This window comes from Bison bison, unplaced genomic scaffold (genome assembly GCF_000754665.1).
Source record: "Bison bison bison isolate TAMUID 2011002044 unplaced genomic scaffold, Bison_UMD1.0 scf7180017864136, whole genome shotgun sequence".
NCBI lineage: Eukaryota > Metazoa > Chordata > Mammalia > Artiodactyla > Bovidae > Bison > Bison bison.
The window spans coordinates 2,832,614-2,854,714 of record NW_011494708.1 but is presented as its reverse complement, the minus strand read 5'-3'; the positions used below and the strand labels follow the sequence as shown (position 1 = coordinate 2,854,714).

Below are 22,101 nucleotides of genomic sequence, written 5' to 3'. Positions count from 1 at the left end.
TTGGCAGATGGATTCTTTACCACCGAGTTACCTGGGAAGCCCCAGGTGACTTTCAGTAAGACGCTTTAACTACATTTCTGACCTTGGGCACATCACTTTAATTTCTTTGTGCTTTAATTTTCTTATCTGTAAAATAGCTATTATTGTGACATCTGCCCAGAGGGGTATTGCAAAGGTTAAATGAGTTAAGAATGTAGAGTGCTTAGAACAGTGCCTGATGCGTAGTAAGTTCTCTGTAAATTCTAGCCTTAATTATTGTATGAACAATCATCTGTTTTATTCACTGCTGCTGTGTCCAGGACCTGGAGCAGTGTATGATAATAGGTGATAGGTGCCCCAATATTTGTCCTCTGAATTAATGAGTAAGTGAATGAACTGATAAATGGCCACTGTTTACTTCATAGAACGTGCTCCTGTGTTTCCTATCCTGTTTAAGCCCTTCTAGCCTTGTAGTGTTTTTCTTTCCTCCTCAGTAATAGCCTCAGACCTTAGTGTGGAGAGCAAGATCTATACACCATTCCTGGCCTGTTTGTTTTCCTGCCACAGAGTTTGCTGCCCTTTGACTGCTTTCTGTGTTTTAGTAGTGAAAGGATTCTAGCAAAGTCTTGTGGACTGATTGCCCTCTTAGTACTCCTGCTCCCAATTTAAGTTCAGATTTCTCTTAGGACATCTTGGGCAGTACTTAAATGTTGATGAAAAGGTAACTCCGTTCCACTTTATTTTTATGTGCTACTACCTTGCATATTTTTCAGTTATTTGTTCAGTGACTTTGCATGGTTTTCAGTTATTTATTCAGTTAGTCTCATATGCTTCTCTCTGTTTTCCTGTGGTAAGATGAGATTTTCTCTGATCATGGTTTATGAGGAAATTAGAAAGGAGAATGATGGGGAAGGTTACGATTGAAACAATCACAGGATAGCCTCCAGAGTGGTCTGTGCCCTTTTTCTGATTTTGCTGCTTCTCCCTATTGCCAGGATCTGGTCTCTCAGATTAGGCTACCTATCTGCTCCTTCTATTCTCCCTGAGATATGGATGTGGATATAAAGTGGGAAGATGAAGGTCAAATGTGGTTACAATATTAATAGGAATGTAGATTGTGAATACAGATTGAAAATCTGTGGCTATAGATAAAGAAGAAAAACTATCTTAGCTGAAATTTAGATAGTATCTCAGTTTTTAAGAGGAGAAAATTGAAACACATTAGGCAGAAGGTCATGGACTGTGTTGCATGGGACTAGAACTTAGTTTTACATTTCTAGCAAGTATTCCATTTTTCACCAGAATATGAAATTTTCACTTGAAGTTCATTTGCAATGGAATAGGATCATCCAAGATTATGACATTAGGAAACAAAGTTACGTAGAACCATTGCCAACAGTATACTTCCAAAAAATTCCATTAGTTGATGTTAAAAATAGAATCTTTCTTTTCTCTGTTATCCAAGTGGTGGTAGGAGCAGAAAGTGAAAGTCGCGCAGTCGTGTCCGACTCTTTGTAATCCCCTGGACTATACACAGTCCATGGAATTCTCCAGACCAGAATACTGGAGTAGGTAGCCTTTCCCTTCTCCAGGGGATCTTCCCAACCCAGGGATTGAACCCAGGTCTCCCATATTGCAAGCGGGTTCTTTACCAGCTGAGCCACAAGGGAAGCCCAAGAATACTGGAGTGGCTAGTCTATCCCTTCTCCAGGGGATCTTCCTGACCCAAGAATTGAACTGGGGTCTCCTGCATTGCAGGCAGATTCTTTGTCAACTGAGCTATGAGGGAAGCCCTCCAGTTATAAGAAGCAACATTTAAAAACTCTGTTTAATACTAAAAAATATTTTACTGGTGTTTATACAAAGAAAATATTTGATCTGTGTTTTTATTTCTGTGCATTGTTTTAATGACATTTATTAACAGCAGTTGCTGTCCTTTCTTCTGGAAACTAATAATGTAATATTGCATGTTATTCTGTTCTAGGGAGCTCGTGTTGGTAGAATAGATGCTTTCGTTCAGAGCTTGGACAAAAATTTTATGGTTCCAGTAGGTGGTGCTATAATTGCTGGCTTTAATGATTCCTTCATTCAGGAAATCAGCAAGATGTATCCAGGTAAATAAATCAGTTGCTCTTCAGAAAAAGTAACTAACAAACAAATATCCATTTGTGTATTAGGCTACTGTAATAAATCTTACTTTACAAAGCTTTTTCTCCCTAATGTAACATATCATCCTTATTTCAGGAAGAGCTTCAGCTTCACCTTCTTTAGATGTCCTTATTACTTTATTATCACTTGGATCAAATGGCTACAAGAAGCTATTAAAAGAAAGAAAGGTAAGCTTTCCCTGTAGGTATAAAATAATATCCTTGACTAAAACAGTACTCCAGAGTATTGGTGTTTCTGTCTATTGGTTTATCAATTTGGGATATAGATACCTAGCACAGTCCTAGGGGATTGACTTTGATTTGGTTTTCAATTAATCATTGTTATCCCATCTATTCAGATATCCTGAGAAATCTTGGAAAAGCAATTTTGTTTTTGTGTGTGCTTTTTTTGAGAAAGTCCTGTATCAGGGATTCTATTAGTTCGGTAAAATTTAATTCATTTATCACTTATAGGTAAATAGAAGCTCTTAAAAGACAGATGGACAAGTTTTTTTCTTTTTAGTTTTGGAAGACTTGTTTAGATGTGACATGTCATTTGCAGGAGGAAAAATACAGGTAGAAGTTGACCAGCTTCTCTTTCTAAGTAATAAATCCATCTTTTGCCGTTACTGGAATGCTGAACTCATTGATTATGTTGATTATGAAAAGTGACATTTGTGCTTGAAAACTGAACTTTATCTTCAACACTAAAAGCTAGCTTAATTCAGGGCAGCTTCAAAATTGTAGTCAGAGACAGTGTTGCTAGGGCAGGTCAGATTAAGATGTTTTATTCATCTCCAATCTGGGAGGGCTAGAGGTTCCTGGTATCATTTTTGTATCTATAACTTTCTAATACTTAGTAGCAGTTACAGTCCCTAAGATTTATCATATTAATTTACATATTTTAAAATATTTTCATGTATATCATCTGATAGATCCTCTCAGCAAACAGCCTTATGAATATCTAACAGAAATTTAAAACTTCTGTGCCCTGTTTTCTCCTAGTCCCTTTCTTCCCACTAATTCAACCCATAGGAAAGTAATTGCTTACTTTTTATTGTTAGGACATCTCTTAAGATTTACATAATATAGGAAAAGATGGTCAACCTCAGTCTTTAGGGAAATACAAATTAAAGTGAGATGTCACTAATATAAAAAACAAAAACTAATATAAAAAACTAATCAGCAACTTTGATAACGCTTTGGCAGTTTCTTGTATACTTACCACAAAAACTAGTGTCCCACTCTTAGCTATTTAGTCAAGAGAAATGAAAAATTGTATGTGTACAAAAACTTATATGTGAATGTTCATGGTGATTTTATTCATAATTGCCAAAAGCTGGAAACAACTCAAATGTCCATCATCTGGGGTATAAACAAACTGATACATACATACTCTGCAATAAAAAGGAACCAACTACTGACATATGCAACAGCATAATAACTCTGAAGTGCATTATGCTAAATGAAATAAGCCAGACTTGAAAGGCTACATATTGTATGTAGCCATCCTTTTTGTAAAAGGCAAAAAGATATCAGGACAGAAAAGAGATCAGTGGATGCTAGAGGCCTGGGTTGGGGAGGGGATTATTAATGGTAGTGAAATGTTTTGTATCTTGATAGTGGGAGTAGTTCCATGACTGTATGTTTGTCAGAATTCACAGAAGTGGACACCTGAAATTTTACTGTGTGTAAATTATGCCTCAATAGCCCTGAAAAGAAATTCTAGATGATTAGACTAAAACTCCAGTTTGATGAACTCCAAGAAATAATCATCTTGTTTTGAGAGAGAAAACCTCAGCAGAATCTTTCAACGCTCCTTCCCCATAGGACAGATGGAGACTGTTGACTGAGGAAAACCATCACCTGTATATGTGAAAGTTGTATCAGACACTGGGGGTCTTAGCTCTCCTGTCCCTAGTTGTTTCACTATGGTAAAGGTACTTGAACTCACAAATTTTTTCCCTTATTTATGAAAGAAACAATTGACATCTAGGCCATTTCTAATTCTGAAAGATTATAGAATATTTCTTAAAATGAAATAGCTGCTTTCTGGGCCTTGGGTATTATAATCATGGGAATTGGCCTGTAATTTAGTAATCCAGCACAAGTCATACTTTATATGACTTGTAATTTCTATTAAGCATTTTTTAAGTTTGAAATTTTTAAGATGATCTCTTGAATTTCATGGTATCTCATATCCATTTCCACCCCTGTTAAGCCCTCTTGACCCACCCCCTCCCCCAGTCTGAACAGTGACAAGCTCATTTAAAATAGCATGGTCTAACGTATGGACCAGTATTTCTATGAAATAGAAATAAATAGTGGAGAACTTTGATTGTAGGATAAGTTTCACTGAGTAAATAATTTACTAAGTATCTGTTGAGCATATATTATGTGTCAAGCCTATAATATTGATATAATAACCAATAAGATAGACAAAAGATACCTGCTCTTGTGGAGCTTACATTTTGTATGAAGGATACCAGCAGTAAACAAATAACATAAAATATAAATTATAAAGTTTGTTTAATACATAAATTATACAGGTGAAAGCACTGTGGAAAAGAAGAACAGAGTAAAATAAGGGGGGTTAGGGTTGATGTGAGGGGGGAGATGGTGAGAACTGATTTTTAAAATACAGTGGTTAGTGCAGGCCTCATAGAGAACATGACTTCTGAGTTGACTTGAAGAAGTTTGAGGGAGTATACTCCGTCAAGTGTATGATGGAGAAGAGTATTTCAGGCAAAAAACCAGTACCTGAAATTAGGGCAGAAGACCAGGAACTGACTGTGGCTCAGATCATGAACTCCTTGTTGCCAAATTCAGACTTAAATTGAAGAAAGTAGGGAAAACCACTAGACCATTAAAGTATGACCTAAATCAAATCCCTTACGATTATACAGTGGAAGCAAGAGACAGATTTAAGGGACTAGATCTGATAGAGTGCCTGATGAACTATGGACAGAGGTTTGTAACATTGTACAGGAGACAGTGATCAAGACCATCCCCAAGAAATAGAAATGCAAAAAAGCAAAATGGCTGTCTGAGGAGGCCTTACAAATAGCTGTGAAAAGAAGAGAAGTGAAAGGCAAAGGAAAAAAGCAAAGATATACTCGTTTGAATGCAGAGTTCCAAAGAATAGCAAGGAGAAATAAGAAAGCCTTCCTCAGTGATCAGTGCAAAGAAATGGAGGAAAACAATAAAATGCCAAAGACCAGAGATCTCTTCAAGAAAATTCAAGATAACAAGGGAACATTTCATCCAAAGATGGACTCCATAAAGGACAGAAATGGTATGGACCTAACAGAAGCAGAAGATATTAAGAAGAGGTGGCAAGAATACACAGAAGAACTGTACGAAAAAGATCTTCATGACCCAGATAATCACGATGGTGTGATTACTCACCTAGAGCCAGACATCCTGGAATGTGAAGTCAAGTGGGCCTTAGGAAGCATCACTACGAATAAAGCTAGTGGAGGTGATGGAATTCCAGTTGAGCTATTTCAGTCGTAAAAGATGATGCAGTGAAAGTGCTGCACTCAGTATGTCAGCAAATTTGGAAAACTCAGAAATGGCCTCAAGAATGGAAAAGGTCCATTTCCATTCCAATCCCGAAGCAAGGCAATGCCAAAGAATGCGCAAACTACCGCACAGTTGTGCTTATCTCACATGCTAGTAAAGTAATGCTCAAAATTCTCCAAGCCAGGTTTCAACAGTATGAGAACTGTGAACTTCCAGATGTTCAAGCTGGTTTTAGAAAAGGCAGAGGAACCAGAGACGAAATTGCCAACATCTGCTGGACCATGGAAAAAGCAAGAGAGTTCCAGAAAAACATCTATTTCTGCTTTATTGACTATGCCAGAGCCTTTGACTGTGTGGATCACAATAAACTGTGGAAAATTCTGAAAGAGATGGGAATACCAGACCACCTGACCTGCCTCCAGAGAAATCTCTATGCAGGTCAGGAAGCAACAGTTAGAACTGGACATGGAAGAACAGACTGGTTCCAAATAGGAAAAGTATGTCAAGTATGTCAAGGCTGTATATGTATGTCAAGGCTGTATATTGTCACCCTGCTTTTTTAACTTATATGCAGAGTACATCATGAGAAACGCTGGGCTGGATGAAGCACAAGCTGGAGTCAAGATTGCCAGGAGAAATATCAATAACCTCATATATGCAGATAACAGCACCCTTATGGCAGAAAGTGAAGAGGAACTAAAAAGCCTCTTGATGAAAGTGAAAGTGGAGAGTGAAAAAGTTGGCTTAAAGCTCAACATTCAGAAAACGAAGATCATGGCATCTGGTCCCATCACTTCATGGGAAATAGATGGGGAAACAGTGTCAGGCTTTATTTTTCTGGATTCCAAAACCACAGCAGATGGTGACTGCAGCCATGAAATTAAAAGACGCTTACTCCTTGGAAGAAAAGTTATGACCAACCTAGAAAGCATATTGAAAAGCAGAGACATTACTTTGCCAGCAAAGGTCCGTCTAGTCAAGGCTATGGTTTTTCCTGTAGTCATGTATGGATGTGAGAGTTGGACCATAAAGAGGGCTGAGAGTCAAAGAATTGATGCTTTTGAACTGTGGTATTGAAGAAGACTCTTGAGAGTCCCTTGAACTGCAAGGAAATCCAACCAGTCCATCCTAAAGGAGATCAGTCCTGAATAGTCATTGGAAGGACTGATGTTGAAGCTGAAACTCCCATACTTTGGCCACCTGATGTGAAGAACTGACTCATTTGAAAAGACTCTGATGCTAGGAAAGATTGAAGGCGGAAGGAAAAGGGGATGACAGAGGATGAGATGGTTGGATGGCATCACCGACTCAATGGACATGAGTTTGAGTAAACTCTGGAAGTTGGTGATGGACAGGGAGACCTGGCATACTGCAGTCCATGAGGTCACAAAGAGTTGGACACGACTGAGTGACTGAACTGAACAGTGCATTTGAGAAGCAGAGAAGAGTGCAGTGTGGTTAGGGCAAAGAGATTAAGGAGAGTTGTGAGAGTTGAGGTCAGGATGGTAATGGGGGTGGTGCTGGTCACGTAGGCCTTTCTAGGCCATGTAAGGTCTTTGCCTTGTATTCTGAGTAAAATAGCTGTTAGAGGATTTTCAATAGAGAAATACTGCTTATTCTTTTATAACTCTCATCAGACTTGTAATTATTTATTTGGTATGTAAATTTCCCCTGCAGTGTAAGTGCAGGGTCTTAACCACTGGACCACCAGGGAAGTCCCTAGTCACTGTATTTTTAACAAACTTCCCTGATAAATCTGATGCACACCCAAGCTTAAAACCCATTCTTTTGGGGTACACAAATCATTTGTATCTATAATGGAAGCTTGGAACAGAAACCTGCAATGTCATAGTGTTGTAGTGTTTATGAAAGTGAAAAGTGAAAGGACATTTGGGAACACGGAAGTCCACTCTTCAGTCTTGTTTTACATGGAATAAGTATCTTGACATCTCTTATGACTTAGATGTTCTTATAGAGACATTTCTCTATAGGGATATAGTTGAAAACTTGTGAAAAAGGAATGACTTAAAATGGTGATTACCTGTTGTGTGTAGCATTTACTGTACTTGAATAGGGCTTCCTCCCTAGCAGATACTCTTCTTCCAAAAGGACTTTTCTTACCCCTAAGGATTTTGAAATTGTTGATTTTAGGGATGTTCTGTCATTTTTTTGCAGTCTAGGAATTTCTTTTATGCCATGCTTCTTACTTTTGACATTTAGAGTTTGACTTTAAAATTTTAAGTTACTATTAGATGATGCCAAAGTCCCAAGCACATGTACGTTTTGCTCAGCATGAATGAAAGTCCACCTGCTTTGAGACTGACTTGCAGGAATGTGTAGCTCAGCTGGTAAATGGATCCAGTAGGCAGCCCAGCTCTGATTTCACTGGGACTTTGTCCTTTATTAAACACTGGGTAAATATTTTGTGGGGAAATTTTATTTTTTAGTGTTATGAATTGGATGAGTCCACTTTAGGTGTCAAGAGATCACTCACTTTGTAGCATCCAGAACTTTATTTTTCTTTATGTAGATAGTGTAGAGTGGAAGAAACAGGGACAGGAAAAGAATAGGATTATAGCTTCGGTATATTAGCATGTGTCTGTATGAGTCCTGCTAGCTAATGTTAATTATTTTAGTCTGAAAACTGTTAGGCTAAGAGAAAAGTAGGTGGGTGGGAAACTAATATTTTTATGAACGTCTGCTGTATGTCTAGGACTCTGCGAGGTTCGTTGTATTCGTTATTTCATGCAGCGCATGTAGTACTCAGAGCAAATTTATGAGGTAAATATCATGCCCATTTTACAGATGAAATTGAGGTTAGGAGAAGTTACGCACTTACCCAGAATCACACGTAAGTGCCAGAACTGCTGTTGAAACCCGAGTCTGTGTGATACTGAAGCCTCTGCACTTTCTGTCTTCCCACTTGCTTCCAGTCACCCATCAACTGTTGTGGAAGTGTTTGCCTGCTCTGTGCTAGGCATCTGAGCCATAAAAATGGTACTCTCATGACCCCTTTTCTTATTAATAGAGGTGTGTAAAATCCCAAAGGCTCTAATGTATTCATTGATTTTATTTAAAATTCTGTGTATTGAATTTACTTAGAACAGAGACTATCTATAGTAGTAATCTTCAGAGTATAAAAATGCTCATTTGAGAACTCTATCATTGTAAGAGAATAAAAGTTTGCTTTTTAACAACTTCATTCAACAGGAAAGTCTTTTTCTTGAAAAACGTGGATGTCCTCCATAAACCATAATTGCATATATGTAGCATAAATATTGTTTTTTTATTGGATTTGTTGCAGAAGTAAAATCCTCTTTTGTTTAAATGGACTTGCTTTTGAACTGTGAAAATTTAATCGTGATAGTTTATTGGTTCAGCTCTGGAGAAGCTGAGGCATAGCTATTTTGCTCCAGCCAGAGCTATTTTTATACCATCACTGAGAGCTCCTTTTTATATTATTGGTGTTATTGCGTACTAAAAAAGGAGTGTTAAAAGAAAACTTAGGATTTTTTTTAATTCTGTGCCCTTATTCACCACAATGATATTTTTAGAGGTTATTTCATCTAGCTATATCTCTTCCAAAAGGGTTTTATCTTTTTCACAGTAAAAGCAGACAAGAACTCAGCTTGAAGCCATTCCTTCTCAAGCCTTCTTTTTTGAAGAGTGAAAGGATCTAAGAGAGTGGAACTGTGTGTGTGAATTGAACCTGTTCACCCTTAGCCCCTTCCTGATCAACATGTCTGCTTCATTGAGGGGAGAAGTGACCAGGAAGTTTAACTGAAGAGGCCTTTAAGAACAGGGATGAAAATTGCAGAAACTATTTCTTTGAGTTGCTCTATGCAAAAGAATAATCAGTCTTAGATGTTCATCTCTGCTTCAGGTTTGGTTCCAGAGAAGACCATTATTCTGCTTAGCTTTACTTTTTATAAGAGTGCTCTGCTGAACCGGACAGGCAGGTAATCGTTCATTGTTGCAAATATCTGCTGATTTGGGAAAGAGAATATCTGCAGAAAAGGAATGACAAAATGGCTGCTTCAGTGACTGGAATTTGTTTGCTGAAACTTGGAGAGCGTTAGACATATAACTCAAACAAACTTTGTAGCCCTAAAGGTAGAGTAGTTGAATCCCAACGAAAGTGTCAGATTTTAGGCCTGGATATGAAGCATCAGTAGAGAAGTTTGAAAGCTTTAGCCTGTGCGGCATGGAGTATGTCTGGACCTGTGGCCTGGCCATTGTCATGGATAGCAGCATCCCACGTTTAGTATGTGTGTCTTCACTTAGAACATCTGTGTGAGTGGATGTGTACCTCCAGTCCATTGTCTGTCCATCCTTACACATTATTATCATTGAAATACCAGACTACTTGTTATGTTTCCTTTTTGATTTATTACCCACCTTATGAGGCATATTGTAATGATATGTGAAGTTCTCTTTCATCGTGTAACATGAAATAGTTATTTCAAAAGACGTGGTTACCTAAGACCCTTTTCTTTAAAATTTAGTGAATTATGTACATCTTGGATCATGGGAACGGATAAGCTAGATGTTGGGCTTCACAACTGCAAATCAATTTGCAAAAGGCTATATGAAAGATAATGCTTAATGTAATTCAACTTCTCTTCCATTAACATCTTGAGTTATGGTGTAAAGTTCTATATTTTTATTCTAGAAATGTAGCTGACATTAGCATTCAGGTGTACGGTTCAGCTTATCTCTGGTGAAGAATCTTTTAAAATTAAGTTAAATACAGCACAAAAGACATAGAAAATCAATAATATTTCATTTCTTTTAAGTAAGATCTTTCTATATACATTTGTTTGGAGTGCTTATAAATTTCTCCCTTCACAGGAGTATTTTATAATAAATGTCAGTTATAGATTTAACTGTAGGAAAAAAATAGTTCAGGTTTTGAAATACCTTTAATATATCAGGTAAAAAACTGCTTAGCTAAGTATTAGTGTAGGAAATAATGGTACAGTCTCTTAAATGATATTTTTAAAGTGTAGTGATATTAATGGGAGAGCATTTAGGACCTTAATATGTGAAATACTGTAGGACTCAGTACATTGTGCTTTAAGATATTTTAAGCTGCTTTATTTATTGGATTACTTGTCATAACCCTTTATACAGAGTAGAGATACTAAAAACATTTGCAGATGGATGTGAACTTGACTCACAAATATATTCTTTTTGTTTAATTACTCCCATACTAGTAATATGTGATTTAGTTACTTTAGCATTACATTTATAGTCTGAAGATTTTTATTCTAATATTAGCTACCATTCCAGTGGTATTAGCAAGTGATTGATAGAACTGGTTAGAATTAATTTGTTAAGGTATTAGAAATTGAACACTGGAAAAATCTGTTTTTTAATAGCCATGTATGCATTAGTGAATTTAAAAGCATCCTCTAAGGGTGTTATTAAGGAACCATTTCCTTTCTTTTTTTTTTTTTAAAGAAATAGCTAAGTACAAATTAAGGAGAAATTACTCTTTTCAGGTTCCTTTTATTCTACAAGTGTGGTCACATTGGTGATAACTGTGGCAGTCATACTAGAGAGAATAATATTTTAAATTTGGCCCTCACAATTGAAATAAGTTTTTTGTTGTTAGTGTTAGGGGGGAGAATGTGGGAGTCTGTAAAAGGCATTTCCTGGCTCCTAGATTTGTTTCTGCTTATGCGGAGAAGGCAATGGCACCCCACTCCAGTACTCTTGCCTGGAAAATCCCATGGATGGAGGAGGCTGGTAGGCTGTAGTCCATGGGGTCGCTAAGAGTCGGATACGACTGAGCGACTTCACTTTGACTTTTCACTTTCATGCATTGGAGAAGGAAATGGCAACCCACTCCAGTGTTCTTGCCTGGAGAATCCCAGGGACGGGGGAGCCTGATGGGCTGCTGTCTATGGGGTCGCACAGAGTCGGACACGACTGAAGTGACTTAGCAGCAGCATGGGAAGTTAATGAATTTGACAGTAAGAGAGAATTAGATTCCCATTAAGACTTTAATGTATAATATGAAGAATCAGCAGTTAACATCTAAATTAAAATATATGACTTTTTTTTCTTTTTTAAACAGCACTGAACATTTTTAAAATTTTATTTTTAATGTTTTTGGCCTGTAGGATCTTAGTTCCCCAGCCAGGGATTGAACCCAGACCATTGGCAGTGAAAGCACCAAGTCCTGACCACTGGACCTCTAGGGGAATTCCCAACACTGAGCATTATGATAGTGACCTAGTTACTTTATAGTAAAGGGAAATACGTAAATGAAACCCAGGAATTTTGCTCTTCATTAACACTGGCATGGTACCTAAAAGATATTAAATTATTCCAGTTATAGGAAAAACTCTTGATTTTAAAATTTCATTTGATTTTCTTATAATTTCACCTAGTGAACATCAAAATATTAGTTTAAGACGGAAGGGCCAGGAAATCTTTATATGTCTAAGAAAAGATGCCCACTCTTTTTTCTGTTACTGCAAATGGTGATAACATATGTCTCCTAAAGTATTTCTGTACACTTTTTTTTTTAATGACAGAAGAGAAAAACTTATTAAATATAACAGTATGTTTACTTATAACTTCATTTGGTATGACAAATGTGGATGTTAACTTTTTTAATATAAAAAGAATCAGTATATTTTAGTGATCTAAGATTTCGTAATTCTGGCATGCTGAGAATTGATCTTAAAAGATCCTAAAAATTTAAGAATGAGTATTAAAGTTGTTTTAGGTCAGAATATAAAATATACTGTGTTGACAAGGATAAAAATGCTTGTGGTCTTAAGGAGACTCATTCATAATTCATAAACCTGGTAGGAATTTTCCTCTTCTTTTAATCCTTACCTAACAAAAGACAGAGTTAGTCATCTACTATGTGCTTTAGACATGAAAAAGCTACTCTGGGTCCCAGTGTGAGCTCAGACTCGCCAATCCTTACCTTAGAGAAAACTGAAGCTGCTTATGTGGTCTTTGAAGTTCAAGTATGATTTCCTCCTGTCTTCACTTAGGTACTCTGTTGGCCCTTGGCTCTTTGGTACGTCATTAGAATTTATATGTCTTGACTATGGCTGGAGGAGGTCATTGCAAATGGGTTTGTTCAGCTGCAGACTTACTGGGGCAGATATTCATTTCAACACTTTTTAAAGTCCTTACTAGGAGAAGAAAAAACAATTTTAGGTCAAATAGTTGCCAACTTAATATTTTTTTGTAGCTTCATTAAATTCTCAAATGTGCCTGTGCACATGAAATTTTGTACTTGTAAAATAATATGTATTTTTACTTTTTACTACCAGATATACTTTTCAGAGTAGGATCAACAGTACAGTTTTTAGTTGTTAGCTGCTATATTTTTTTTAATTGAGTTAAAAGGAAATTGTTAATTTTAAGTTTATAATATTAAAGGAAATTAATTTTTAAACTGTCTCTTCCCAATTCACTTACATACTAAAATCTTGGCATATTTTTCTTGATGTTGGGAAAACAGTGGTGAAGAAGGTAAGGAGTCCCAGCTTTCAAGTTTTTCCATTCTAGTGGGTAGTCATAGGCAATATTTATTTGAGCACATAAAAGAGATAACTTCAGACTGTGTAAGTATAGTGAAGGAACCAAAATAGACAGTGGTGTTGGAGGGAGATTAGGAGCCGGAGGTAGGCAGGGTCTACAGTTACTTTAATAGAGAAGAGATAAGGTCTCCTTAGATTGTGACAAAAGGGACCACTCATGGCATGATCTGGGAGAAGAGCCTTCCCAGTCCTGGAGGAGCAGGCACAAAGGTTAGACGTGTCCAGGGATCAGAAAAGGAGGCTGATGTGGCTGGCATGTAGTAAGTGGAGGGGATGGTTGTTGCCGAGTTGGGCATGTTGGCTCGACTGGATCATGCAGGGCCTTATAGATGAAGAGTTGTTGTTTTTTTTTGTTTGTTTTTTGTTTTTAATACTTACAGGAGGAAGTTGGGAGGAACATGATCAGATTTATGTTTTTGAAAGACCACTCTGGCCTCGGTCTGAAGAACAGATTGTAGAAGGGTGGGAAAGAAGGCAGAGAAGTCATTTAGAATCTATTGCTGTGGTCCAGGGGAGAGGTTGATGGCTGCTTAGACTAGAGTGGTAGCCCTGGAGATTCTGAAAAGAGGATGGATTTCTGATAGATATGTGATAGCACCTGAGCAGGAAATATTCTGGTTCTTTACCTTTAAATCCTGTGGTTTCAGATCATTCTGGCAGCTCTGAATCTTACTATATTGTGGCAAAGGAAAGAATTGTCCCTAGGGCACATGGATGAGTTAATTTACAGCATAGACTATACACCAGTCAGATTTGTTTTACTCAATCCGGCAAGTTGCAGTGAGTGTTTATTTGATTTTCTGTAAATGTAACATTTTGTTGTTGCAGGAAATGTTTTCCTATTTGTCCAACCAACTAAAGAAGCTGTCAGAAGCCTACAATGAAAGACTGTTGCATACACCTCACAATCCCATATCTTTAGGTAATTTTTTTTCTTTTTTAAAACATTAGTACTTCTGAACCATTTCCAGTGGGAAGCTGGTATTTCTCAAAAGAGTATGAGTTCTTCCTTGTTACAGTGATGTTTCTAATTTCATTACAGTACTGATTTGTAAATTTTAAAAATTTAGTTAGCCTTTTTAAATGCTTTAATGTATTTCAAAGGTAAAACCTATGTGTTGAAAGAATTCAAATCTGTATTATGTTACAATGAATATATGGAAAAAATACTTTGACCTCTTGCTTCTTACCAGAATAATTTGGTCAATAATAAGGAATCTATATAACTATTTAAAAATTTCTACCAGTTAAAAAAGTACCATAACATTGGATATTAAAGTTACTCTTATAATTTTTAATGCTATTATTGTTAGTTTTCCTTAGTATGCCTATGTTAGAGATATCAGTGTTTATGATAATTTAATATTGTCATTGTAGTACAGGAGCTACTAAACAGGTTAATATGAATGTTGATTTTTATGTATTTAACATTTAAGCTTCATAATTACCTCTTTTAATTTGTGAATATATATAGTATAATATGGCTCATATTTATGTATATCTGAGGAAAGTAAGGAAATTAATAATTTGTAGTTGAAGCCTTTTCCAGGAATGAACTTCCTTGGAAAACCTTTTGGCCACTGATAGATAATAAATCACCCTAGTCAGTCCTATCTGTTGGTTTAAAATCTAGGTAGATGCTATAGAAGGTGATATGGTGTGATCTGAATTTCAGTTCTGCCATGTAGTAGCCTCTAACTTTCTTTTCCCTGTCTATAAGTAGAGATAATGATCCCTCACATACAAAGTTAAGAGTGGTTGAGATTATAACTGTAAAGTATCTAGTATGGTAAGTCATGCTATTCATGTCATTGTTCCATGAATTTAATTGGAATATTCACTCTTTGGAAGGGTTGTATGGAAATTCTTTTCTGAGTATGTTAGCTTGTTTTAAAATATTTTTCTTTGATATGCAAGAAAATCCTTACTATAATTTATTAAGTGCATTAAAGTGAAATGGTGCCATGAGACAATGAATAAAAAGTGCTATCTCCATGGAATAAGCCAGTTGCAAAAGATAAATGCCATATGATTCCACCTGTGTGAGGCACTTAAGAGTACTCAAAATCATGATAGAAAGTGTAATGCCGGTTGCTAGGGTCGGGGAGAATGGAGAATTACAGTTTAATAGGTGTAGAGTGTCAGTTTTTAAGAGAAAAAGAGTTATGGAGATGAATGGTGTAATGGTTGTTTAACAGTGTTTGAGTATTTAATACCACTGAAGTATATACTTAAAAATTGGGTAAGATGGTAAATTTTATGCTTTATGTTTGTTAACACAATAAAAAAAAGTAACGTCTTCATGGTTATTTGTTTCTTGAGTGGTTTTGGGCTGGTGAACCAAGGCTCACTGGAATACTGTTTTCTCTTTCAGCTATGACACTTAGAACCCTAGATAAACACTGTAGCAGAGCTGTCACTCAGCTTGGCTCCATGCTTTTTACAAGACAGGTTTCTGGAGCCAGGTAAGTATGTTTAAAAGGGAATTGGTTTTATTTTGTGTTATAAAGTTAATGAAGTATGTTTCCTTACCAATAAGTCCCTCAAGTATATGGTGAGCTATACCTGAGGATTCATCATGGAGGAAAATAGTGATGAGGTAGAGAATCTGTGAGGCTGTTATGCATCCACCTGTAGTGTGTGAAATAGTCACAAAGGGATATGAATCTTGTTTAATAGATACACAAAAACAAAGTTCATTACCCTCTGTACAAATTTGTATTTATTTTCCTTTGTTAGATAATCTTCACATTATGGTGTTAGAAATAAGTTAGCTTCATTCTTAAGTTTAAGTGAAAATGTTTTTAAGGAAAAGTCCATTTCCTAAACTGAAAACAGCTATGCAGTTCTTGTCTTGCCTTTGAAAAATGTCTTTTTTGCTTTTATAGCTTAAGATGAATTTCATTTTTCATTTTATATTTGATGAGTCAGAGAAAGATGACTTGAAGTAGCTTGCTCTAAGTACTCTTCTTTACATGCTTCTACTAAAGAATTTCTCTCTGACTACCAGAGGTCAGAGATTTCACGTCAAAGAACAACTTCCTAAAAGTAAAAAATCTTAGATTACTTCACCGTTTTAACTTGATGAGCTCTATCTGTATGCAGCATAATTTTGACACTTATAAAATGGTTTTCTTGGCCTTGCTTTGTAGTGTTGCCCCTATTTGTCTTTATGTTTAGGTTGATCTTAATTGGCTGCTTTTTAAAAAAAGTACCGTTAGAAATCTGCTTATATCAAGTATGCCAGTGAAATCAAGCTTTAAAAGTGCGTGTGCCATTGCTGAGTATTGCTAGTTGCTGACCATCAATCCACTGTAAGCAATTATGCGATTTCTTCTGGAGCCTTGCTCTAAAACCTTCCATGCATAATATGATCAGATAGGTGTAATTTTAGTCTATTGATTACTTGAGGAGATACATGGCAGTTAATCAAAGTGGTTTGATTTACAAACTTAAATATTCCATTGAAGTGTGTATATGTGAAGTGTCAAATTTCCATATTTGGTACAAAAACAAATAATTTTCTTTCTACTTTTTGGAAGATGTGAAGGTGTTTTTGATTTCTAGAGCTTGTAGCTCTTTAATAGAAGATAAGGTAATGGTAAGCATCAGATAGTACCTTCCTGTGTGAAGTGCATTGTATCGTATAATTTTATTTTAAGGCTGACAGTCTGTTTTCATAGGCTACGATCTATAGCTGTTTTTAAACTTTTTAGTAAGTGGGTGTAAGGCTTAGTAACACAGCTTTCTTTTGTTTATGAGTGATACTCTGTTAACATCACCAGACATATTAAATTGGTAAATCTTTTCCCTTTCAGGGTTGTTCCTCTTGGGTCTATGCAGACTGTGAGTGGCTACACTTTCAGAGGCTTTATGTCACATACAAATAATTACCCTTGTGCTTACCTCAATGCTGCGTCAGCCATTGGAATGAAGACACAGGATGTGGACTTGTTCATAAAGAGACTTGACAAGTGTTTAAAGACAGTCAAAAAGGAACAAAATAAAGAGAGTGACATATCTGGAGTTGACAATAATGACAAAACTGAAGATGTGGATATAGAGGAAATGGCTTTAAAACTAGATAATGTATGTCTTGACACATGCCAGGATTCTTCTTGATGACATGTGAAGGGTTTCTTTTTGATAATTTGAAAGAAGTGAGGAGGCTACAGTATAAGCTAACAGTTTAAAGACAAAACGTAAGATTTTTGAATTGAGAATTTCATGGAGAATATTTGGTCAAGGAATAGAATATGGTCTGAGCTAGCCATTGATGATTGTTACATTTGTTGTTTTTAGACTGCTTCAATCATTACCATCCTCAACAGGTCATAATATACAATTAACATTTTTCCAATTGTTAAACATTTGCCAATTAAGCATTATGATTCAGATAATTCTTACTAATATGTTGATAGTAAAATTACACATGACCTCTGATTCTCTTTGAAATGTGTAGACTGTGTTCCTCTGACCATTCTCTGTCATTCACAAATTACTTAGTTTCTGACCACACAGAATTTAGAAAGATCACTAATGCTACTATTTACTAGATGTTTGTCGATGTGTGTAAGTCATGGTATGCCTGTAAAATGGATATTTCCCAGGAAAGCAGAGTCAAGGTGTAAGCTTTAATTTTCACTCAATAGAAATGGATCTCAACTTCAGGATGATTTGCTTATATCTAAGAAACATTTGGGGATCTTTTTGATTGTCAAAACTAGCAGAATACTATTGATATCCAGTTAGTGGAGGCCAGGCATGCTGTTCAACATCCTACAATGGGCAAGACAACTTCCCAAAATAAAGATTTATCTAGCCCCAAATCTCACTAGAGCTGTGGTTGAGAAACACTGCTCTAAATTCTCTCGTAGCTCAGTCAGTAAAGAATCTGCCTGCGATGCAGGAGACCCGGATTCGATTCCTGGATGGGAAAGATCCCTTGGAGAAGGAAATGGCAACCCACTCCAATATTCTTGCTTGGAGAATCCCATGGACAGAGGAGCCTGGCAGGCTGTAGTCCATAGGGTTGCAAGAGTTGGACATGACTTAGCGACTAAATCACCACGAAAGTAAGAGAACTCCTAAATAAAGAGAAGTTTTCCATAGAAGCTTTACTTATTCACTAGTAACTTAATATAAAGTAGCTCCGTAAATGTTAATGAATTACACAGTATGCAGATTCTTAACTGATAACTGAGGTTACCTCTTCTGAGTATATAATTATAAACTGTTAATACGACATGTGTGCATTTTTCCATTTGGGAAAGTGAAAACTTTATTTCAGTGTTTTTGCCTCAAGCAGTCTTGGTTAGCTTGTTCAGGTGTTTTGTACAGCCATCATCAAGAGTGGTTAACATGGGGATTCTGAACATATTTTTGCTGGGGAGGTGAAAATGATGGAGTATGATGAACAGGTGTATTCCCTACCCATTGCCCATATGCTTCCTTCCTGAATCTGTAATCCTAGACTTACTGGCTATAACTGTTATTTTTGGTGTTAATTTTAAGACTGATAGCCTAAGGAATTAGTGAAGCTCCTGAATGCACCAAAGTTTCAAAACTGTGTTTCTTAAGACTTGCTCTGTGGAGCATTTATTCCTAAGAGATGCTCAAGGGTATGAAAGGTTCCATGAGCAAGTTGGGAACTTTGCAAACCTGCCTATTGGCATATTAAAGGCTCTAAGAATCCCTTCTATTTGAGTTTGAATATATCCTTGTCTAAAGATGGAACCTGTTTTTTTAATTAAATACTTACTGATGTCCCTTTGAATGTATTTTTGAAAACACTACAGTAGAGAATGCCACTTTTCTTTCTGGATTGTGTTTTTCTTCATTGGTTTGGTACTGTAAACTGTGTTAAACATGAGCTTAGATTGCTGCCACTCCCACTGGTAAATTAGAATATTTTATTGCCAACTTTGGAAGTCCACTGTTGAGATAAGTACTTAATTACAACTATCGTAAAGGGTTGCTTTGAAATTTTTGTATGTCTGGGGTTCAGATACTTGAAGTGTCTGGGTTCTTTAAATATTTCTTTCAAAGGTAAATCCTGGATTAAAAAGTTGTATAATGTTTTTAACGTGAATTTGGGACTGAATCGAAGAACTGATTAAGATGAAGAGTTGCTATAGACCCTCTCCAGTCTGTGAAAGGAAATGAAATGATGCTGTGGATGTAGATGCTGGTGATGCAGTATACTGTCCACATAAGCCCAGATCGCTTTATAGAACGAGTGATCTATTTTATGTGATCAGCATTTAACTTAAGGAAGGCCAGAGTCCAGAGACCCGCAAATGTTTTCTCATCTGTGGTGTATCAGCAGTTCTTGGGCTACAGCTGCTGAATAGATAATAATTCTAATTGAAGATAAATTACACGAACCCACATGTGAATGATAGATATGTTATAACATTTCATTCCTGGCGCATAAAATCAGCTGCAGCTTTTACTATTAGCCCTTTCTTTTCAGAGGTTTTAGAATTCCAACTCTATTCCTGCTGGTTTCAATTTGACCTTGAGGTTGTAGAAGTCAAGAATTTTTGAAGGGATATTATAGGTTCTGCACATTTAGGCTTTCCTTTGTCCCCACTCCAGTGTCCTTTGACTTGCTATCTCTCCTTTCCATGTACATACAAGTTATTTATTTTAATCTCCTAGTAATGATTGGTAAGCCTCATAATTGGCTTTAGTTATCGTCTCACTGGGGCAAAGGGCCAACCGATGATATCTTTTCCAATCAGTGGCTAAGATGACCTCCTCTATCTTTGTGCTCCAACTGCCCTTATTAAGACTATCAGGTAGAATTTTGGAGTTTGGTTTTTAAAGTCATTGGGCTGTGTGGTAGTCTGCCCAGAAAAGAAAATTGAATAACATGAAATATTCTTTAGGTCACTACACCCAATGTGTTACTTATTATACACAGAGCAGGAAAGGGTATTTTCAATCCAATTCTCAATTTGGCTCTTAAGTTCTCTGCTGACAAATTCTCCCTCTTTCAGGGAATGATATGTGATACTAGCCTTAGGAACTCTGTGTTCAACTATAAATCTTTTTATTTAGCTTTTTGCAATAGTTGATGAGTTGATCAAATGTGAATTATTGAAAACAGTTATGTTCAGTCAATGGGCACTTGATATACAGAATGATAACTTTAAATTGAGTTTTTTTTCCTGGTATTTTGCCCTAGCACATACCTCTATTGTGGTTCTGTTTCTTTAACCACTATAGTAAGTACTGTCATGAGGTCTAAGCTATAGGGCATGCTTTTGGTTTTAGACTAGACAGCCATGGTAGGTCTTAGTAAAATTAAACAGAGATAATTTGTTCAACCAGTGATGTTACTTTAATATTGAATTAGTAGCTCATCCTAAGTTATATTCTTGTCTTCTTTCGTAGAGGAAAAATCCAACAACTGACAGGTATGGCAAACCCTGGTGAATCTCATTCAGGGAAACTTTTATGAATACATACACATTTGGTGCATATAAAACTTGGGTTTTCTTTTCCCACTGTCTGAAATGTACTCATTTCTGCCAAGCCCTTAAATGGTTTTGTGTTTTGCATTCATGAGGCCAGTCCCGTTTTTAAACTAAGTTTGTGTACGTAGAAGTTGAATTATTTCAGAGGTTTGATACCCTCTGAATAATTTGATAAAACAACTGAATATGCTGTGAACATCTTTTTTAAGTTCCTGTAAATAGTCTTTTCTTGTCTGTCACATCGTGTTGATTATTGGTCTCTTACGGCCGCTCAGCATACAGGCCTAAGACTTCCCCGCTGTGTTCCTTCGTGCCTGCCTTTCTACTTTCATGCTCTTCTTGGTCATTATGGTGTGTACACGTGTAAGACGATGAGTTCAAGGCTAATGACTATATCTTTATAATTTTCCACCTAATATTTTAAAGTTCAATCTAAGGCCTTAAGCAAAATCTGAAACTATTTATATGGTCTTGTTTTTATCAAGTGATATTGGTGTCAACTTGAACATTTAGAGAACTGTGAAGAAAGACTATGTTTAAATGTATAGTTGTGAGGGATTTTAGCTATTAGAATTGAAGCTGGTGTCAGCCTGCTAACTTATGTGTTTTACTAAAAGAGAAAGATATTTCCAAAAATATTTTTGCTGTAGACTATTTAAAAATAAGACTGAATTGTATAATTTATTATGCAATAAATTTTTAATAAATCATGGCAGTGTGTTACATTATTTTACCTAATCATTGCTACAGATAAAATCTGAAAGTGCAGATAACTAACATTAAATTACTTGCACATATTTTCATTTAATCATCAGTATTAACTTGCCCAGAAATCAGCAAGGAAAGTCATACTTTGTAATGAGACTCATGAGTCATGGGGGTGGAGGCTAGATTATTTTTTTTTAAAAAGGGGAAGGAGAAGAGAATCTTCCAGCACCCATTTTGCAAAGCTCTGTTGACTGTAGACGGTTGGAGGCTTAAAAGTATTTAAAAAGAAACATGTTAATTAAATATAAAATGGTCGTACTTCCTTCTTCAGCAGACTTTGTTTTTAAATTGTACTGTTTGATTTTTGCAGGTTCTCATTTGATTTTTAATTAAATCTTTGCACTGGTACTTATTAACCCATGTGAATTCACATTTAACCTCTCTGAATCTCAGTCTCATCGTATGTTAAGTGGGTACAATCCTTTAGGATTGAGGATTTAAGTGAGATACAAAGTGATTAACTCAATACTTGAAACATAGCACTTGCTGTTAATAACTACTATGATGGTCTGCATAAAGCTATAATGTACCAATTTTTACTAGATTTAAATTAAATTTTAAAAATTAAATGAAAATCTATTTCTTAGCTTATTAGGTAGATTTTTTTTTTTCAGCCACACCATGTGG

General features: G+C 36.2%; 1 protein-coding gene across 1 annotated transcript in view; it reads left to right on the top strand.

Annotated features, from left to right (window-relative positions):
• SEPSECS (Sep (O-phosphoserine) tRNA:Sec (selenocysteine) tRNA synthase) overlaps positions 1 to 21,409 on the top strand; it is a 38,383-nt gene extending 16,974 nt beyond the window's left edge. Inside the window, exons 7-11 of the mRNA XM_010839920.1 lie at positions 1,964 to 2,093; positions 2,224 to 2,315; positions 14,051 to 14,144; positions 15,597 to 15,687; positions 17,041 to 21,409. Coding sequence (XP_010838222.1) covers positions 1,964 to 2,093; positions 2,224 to 2,315; positions 14,051 to 14,144; positions 15,597 to 15,687; positions 17,041 to 17,344 — 711 coding nt within the window. The 3' untranslated portion in view covers positions 17,345 to 21,409. The remainder of the gene's footprint in view (positions 1 to 1,963; positions 2,094 to 2,223; positions 2,316 to 14,050; positions 14,145 to 15,596; positions 15,688 to 17,040) is intronic.
• Positions 21,410 to 22,101: the final 692 nt, after the last annotated feature.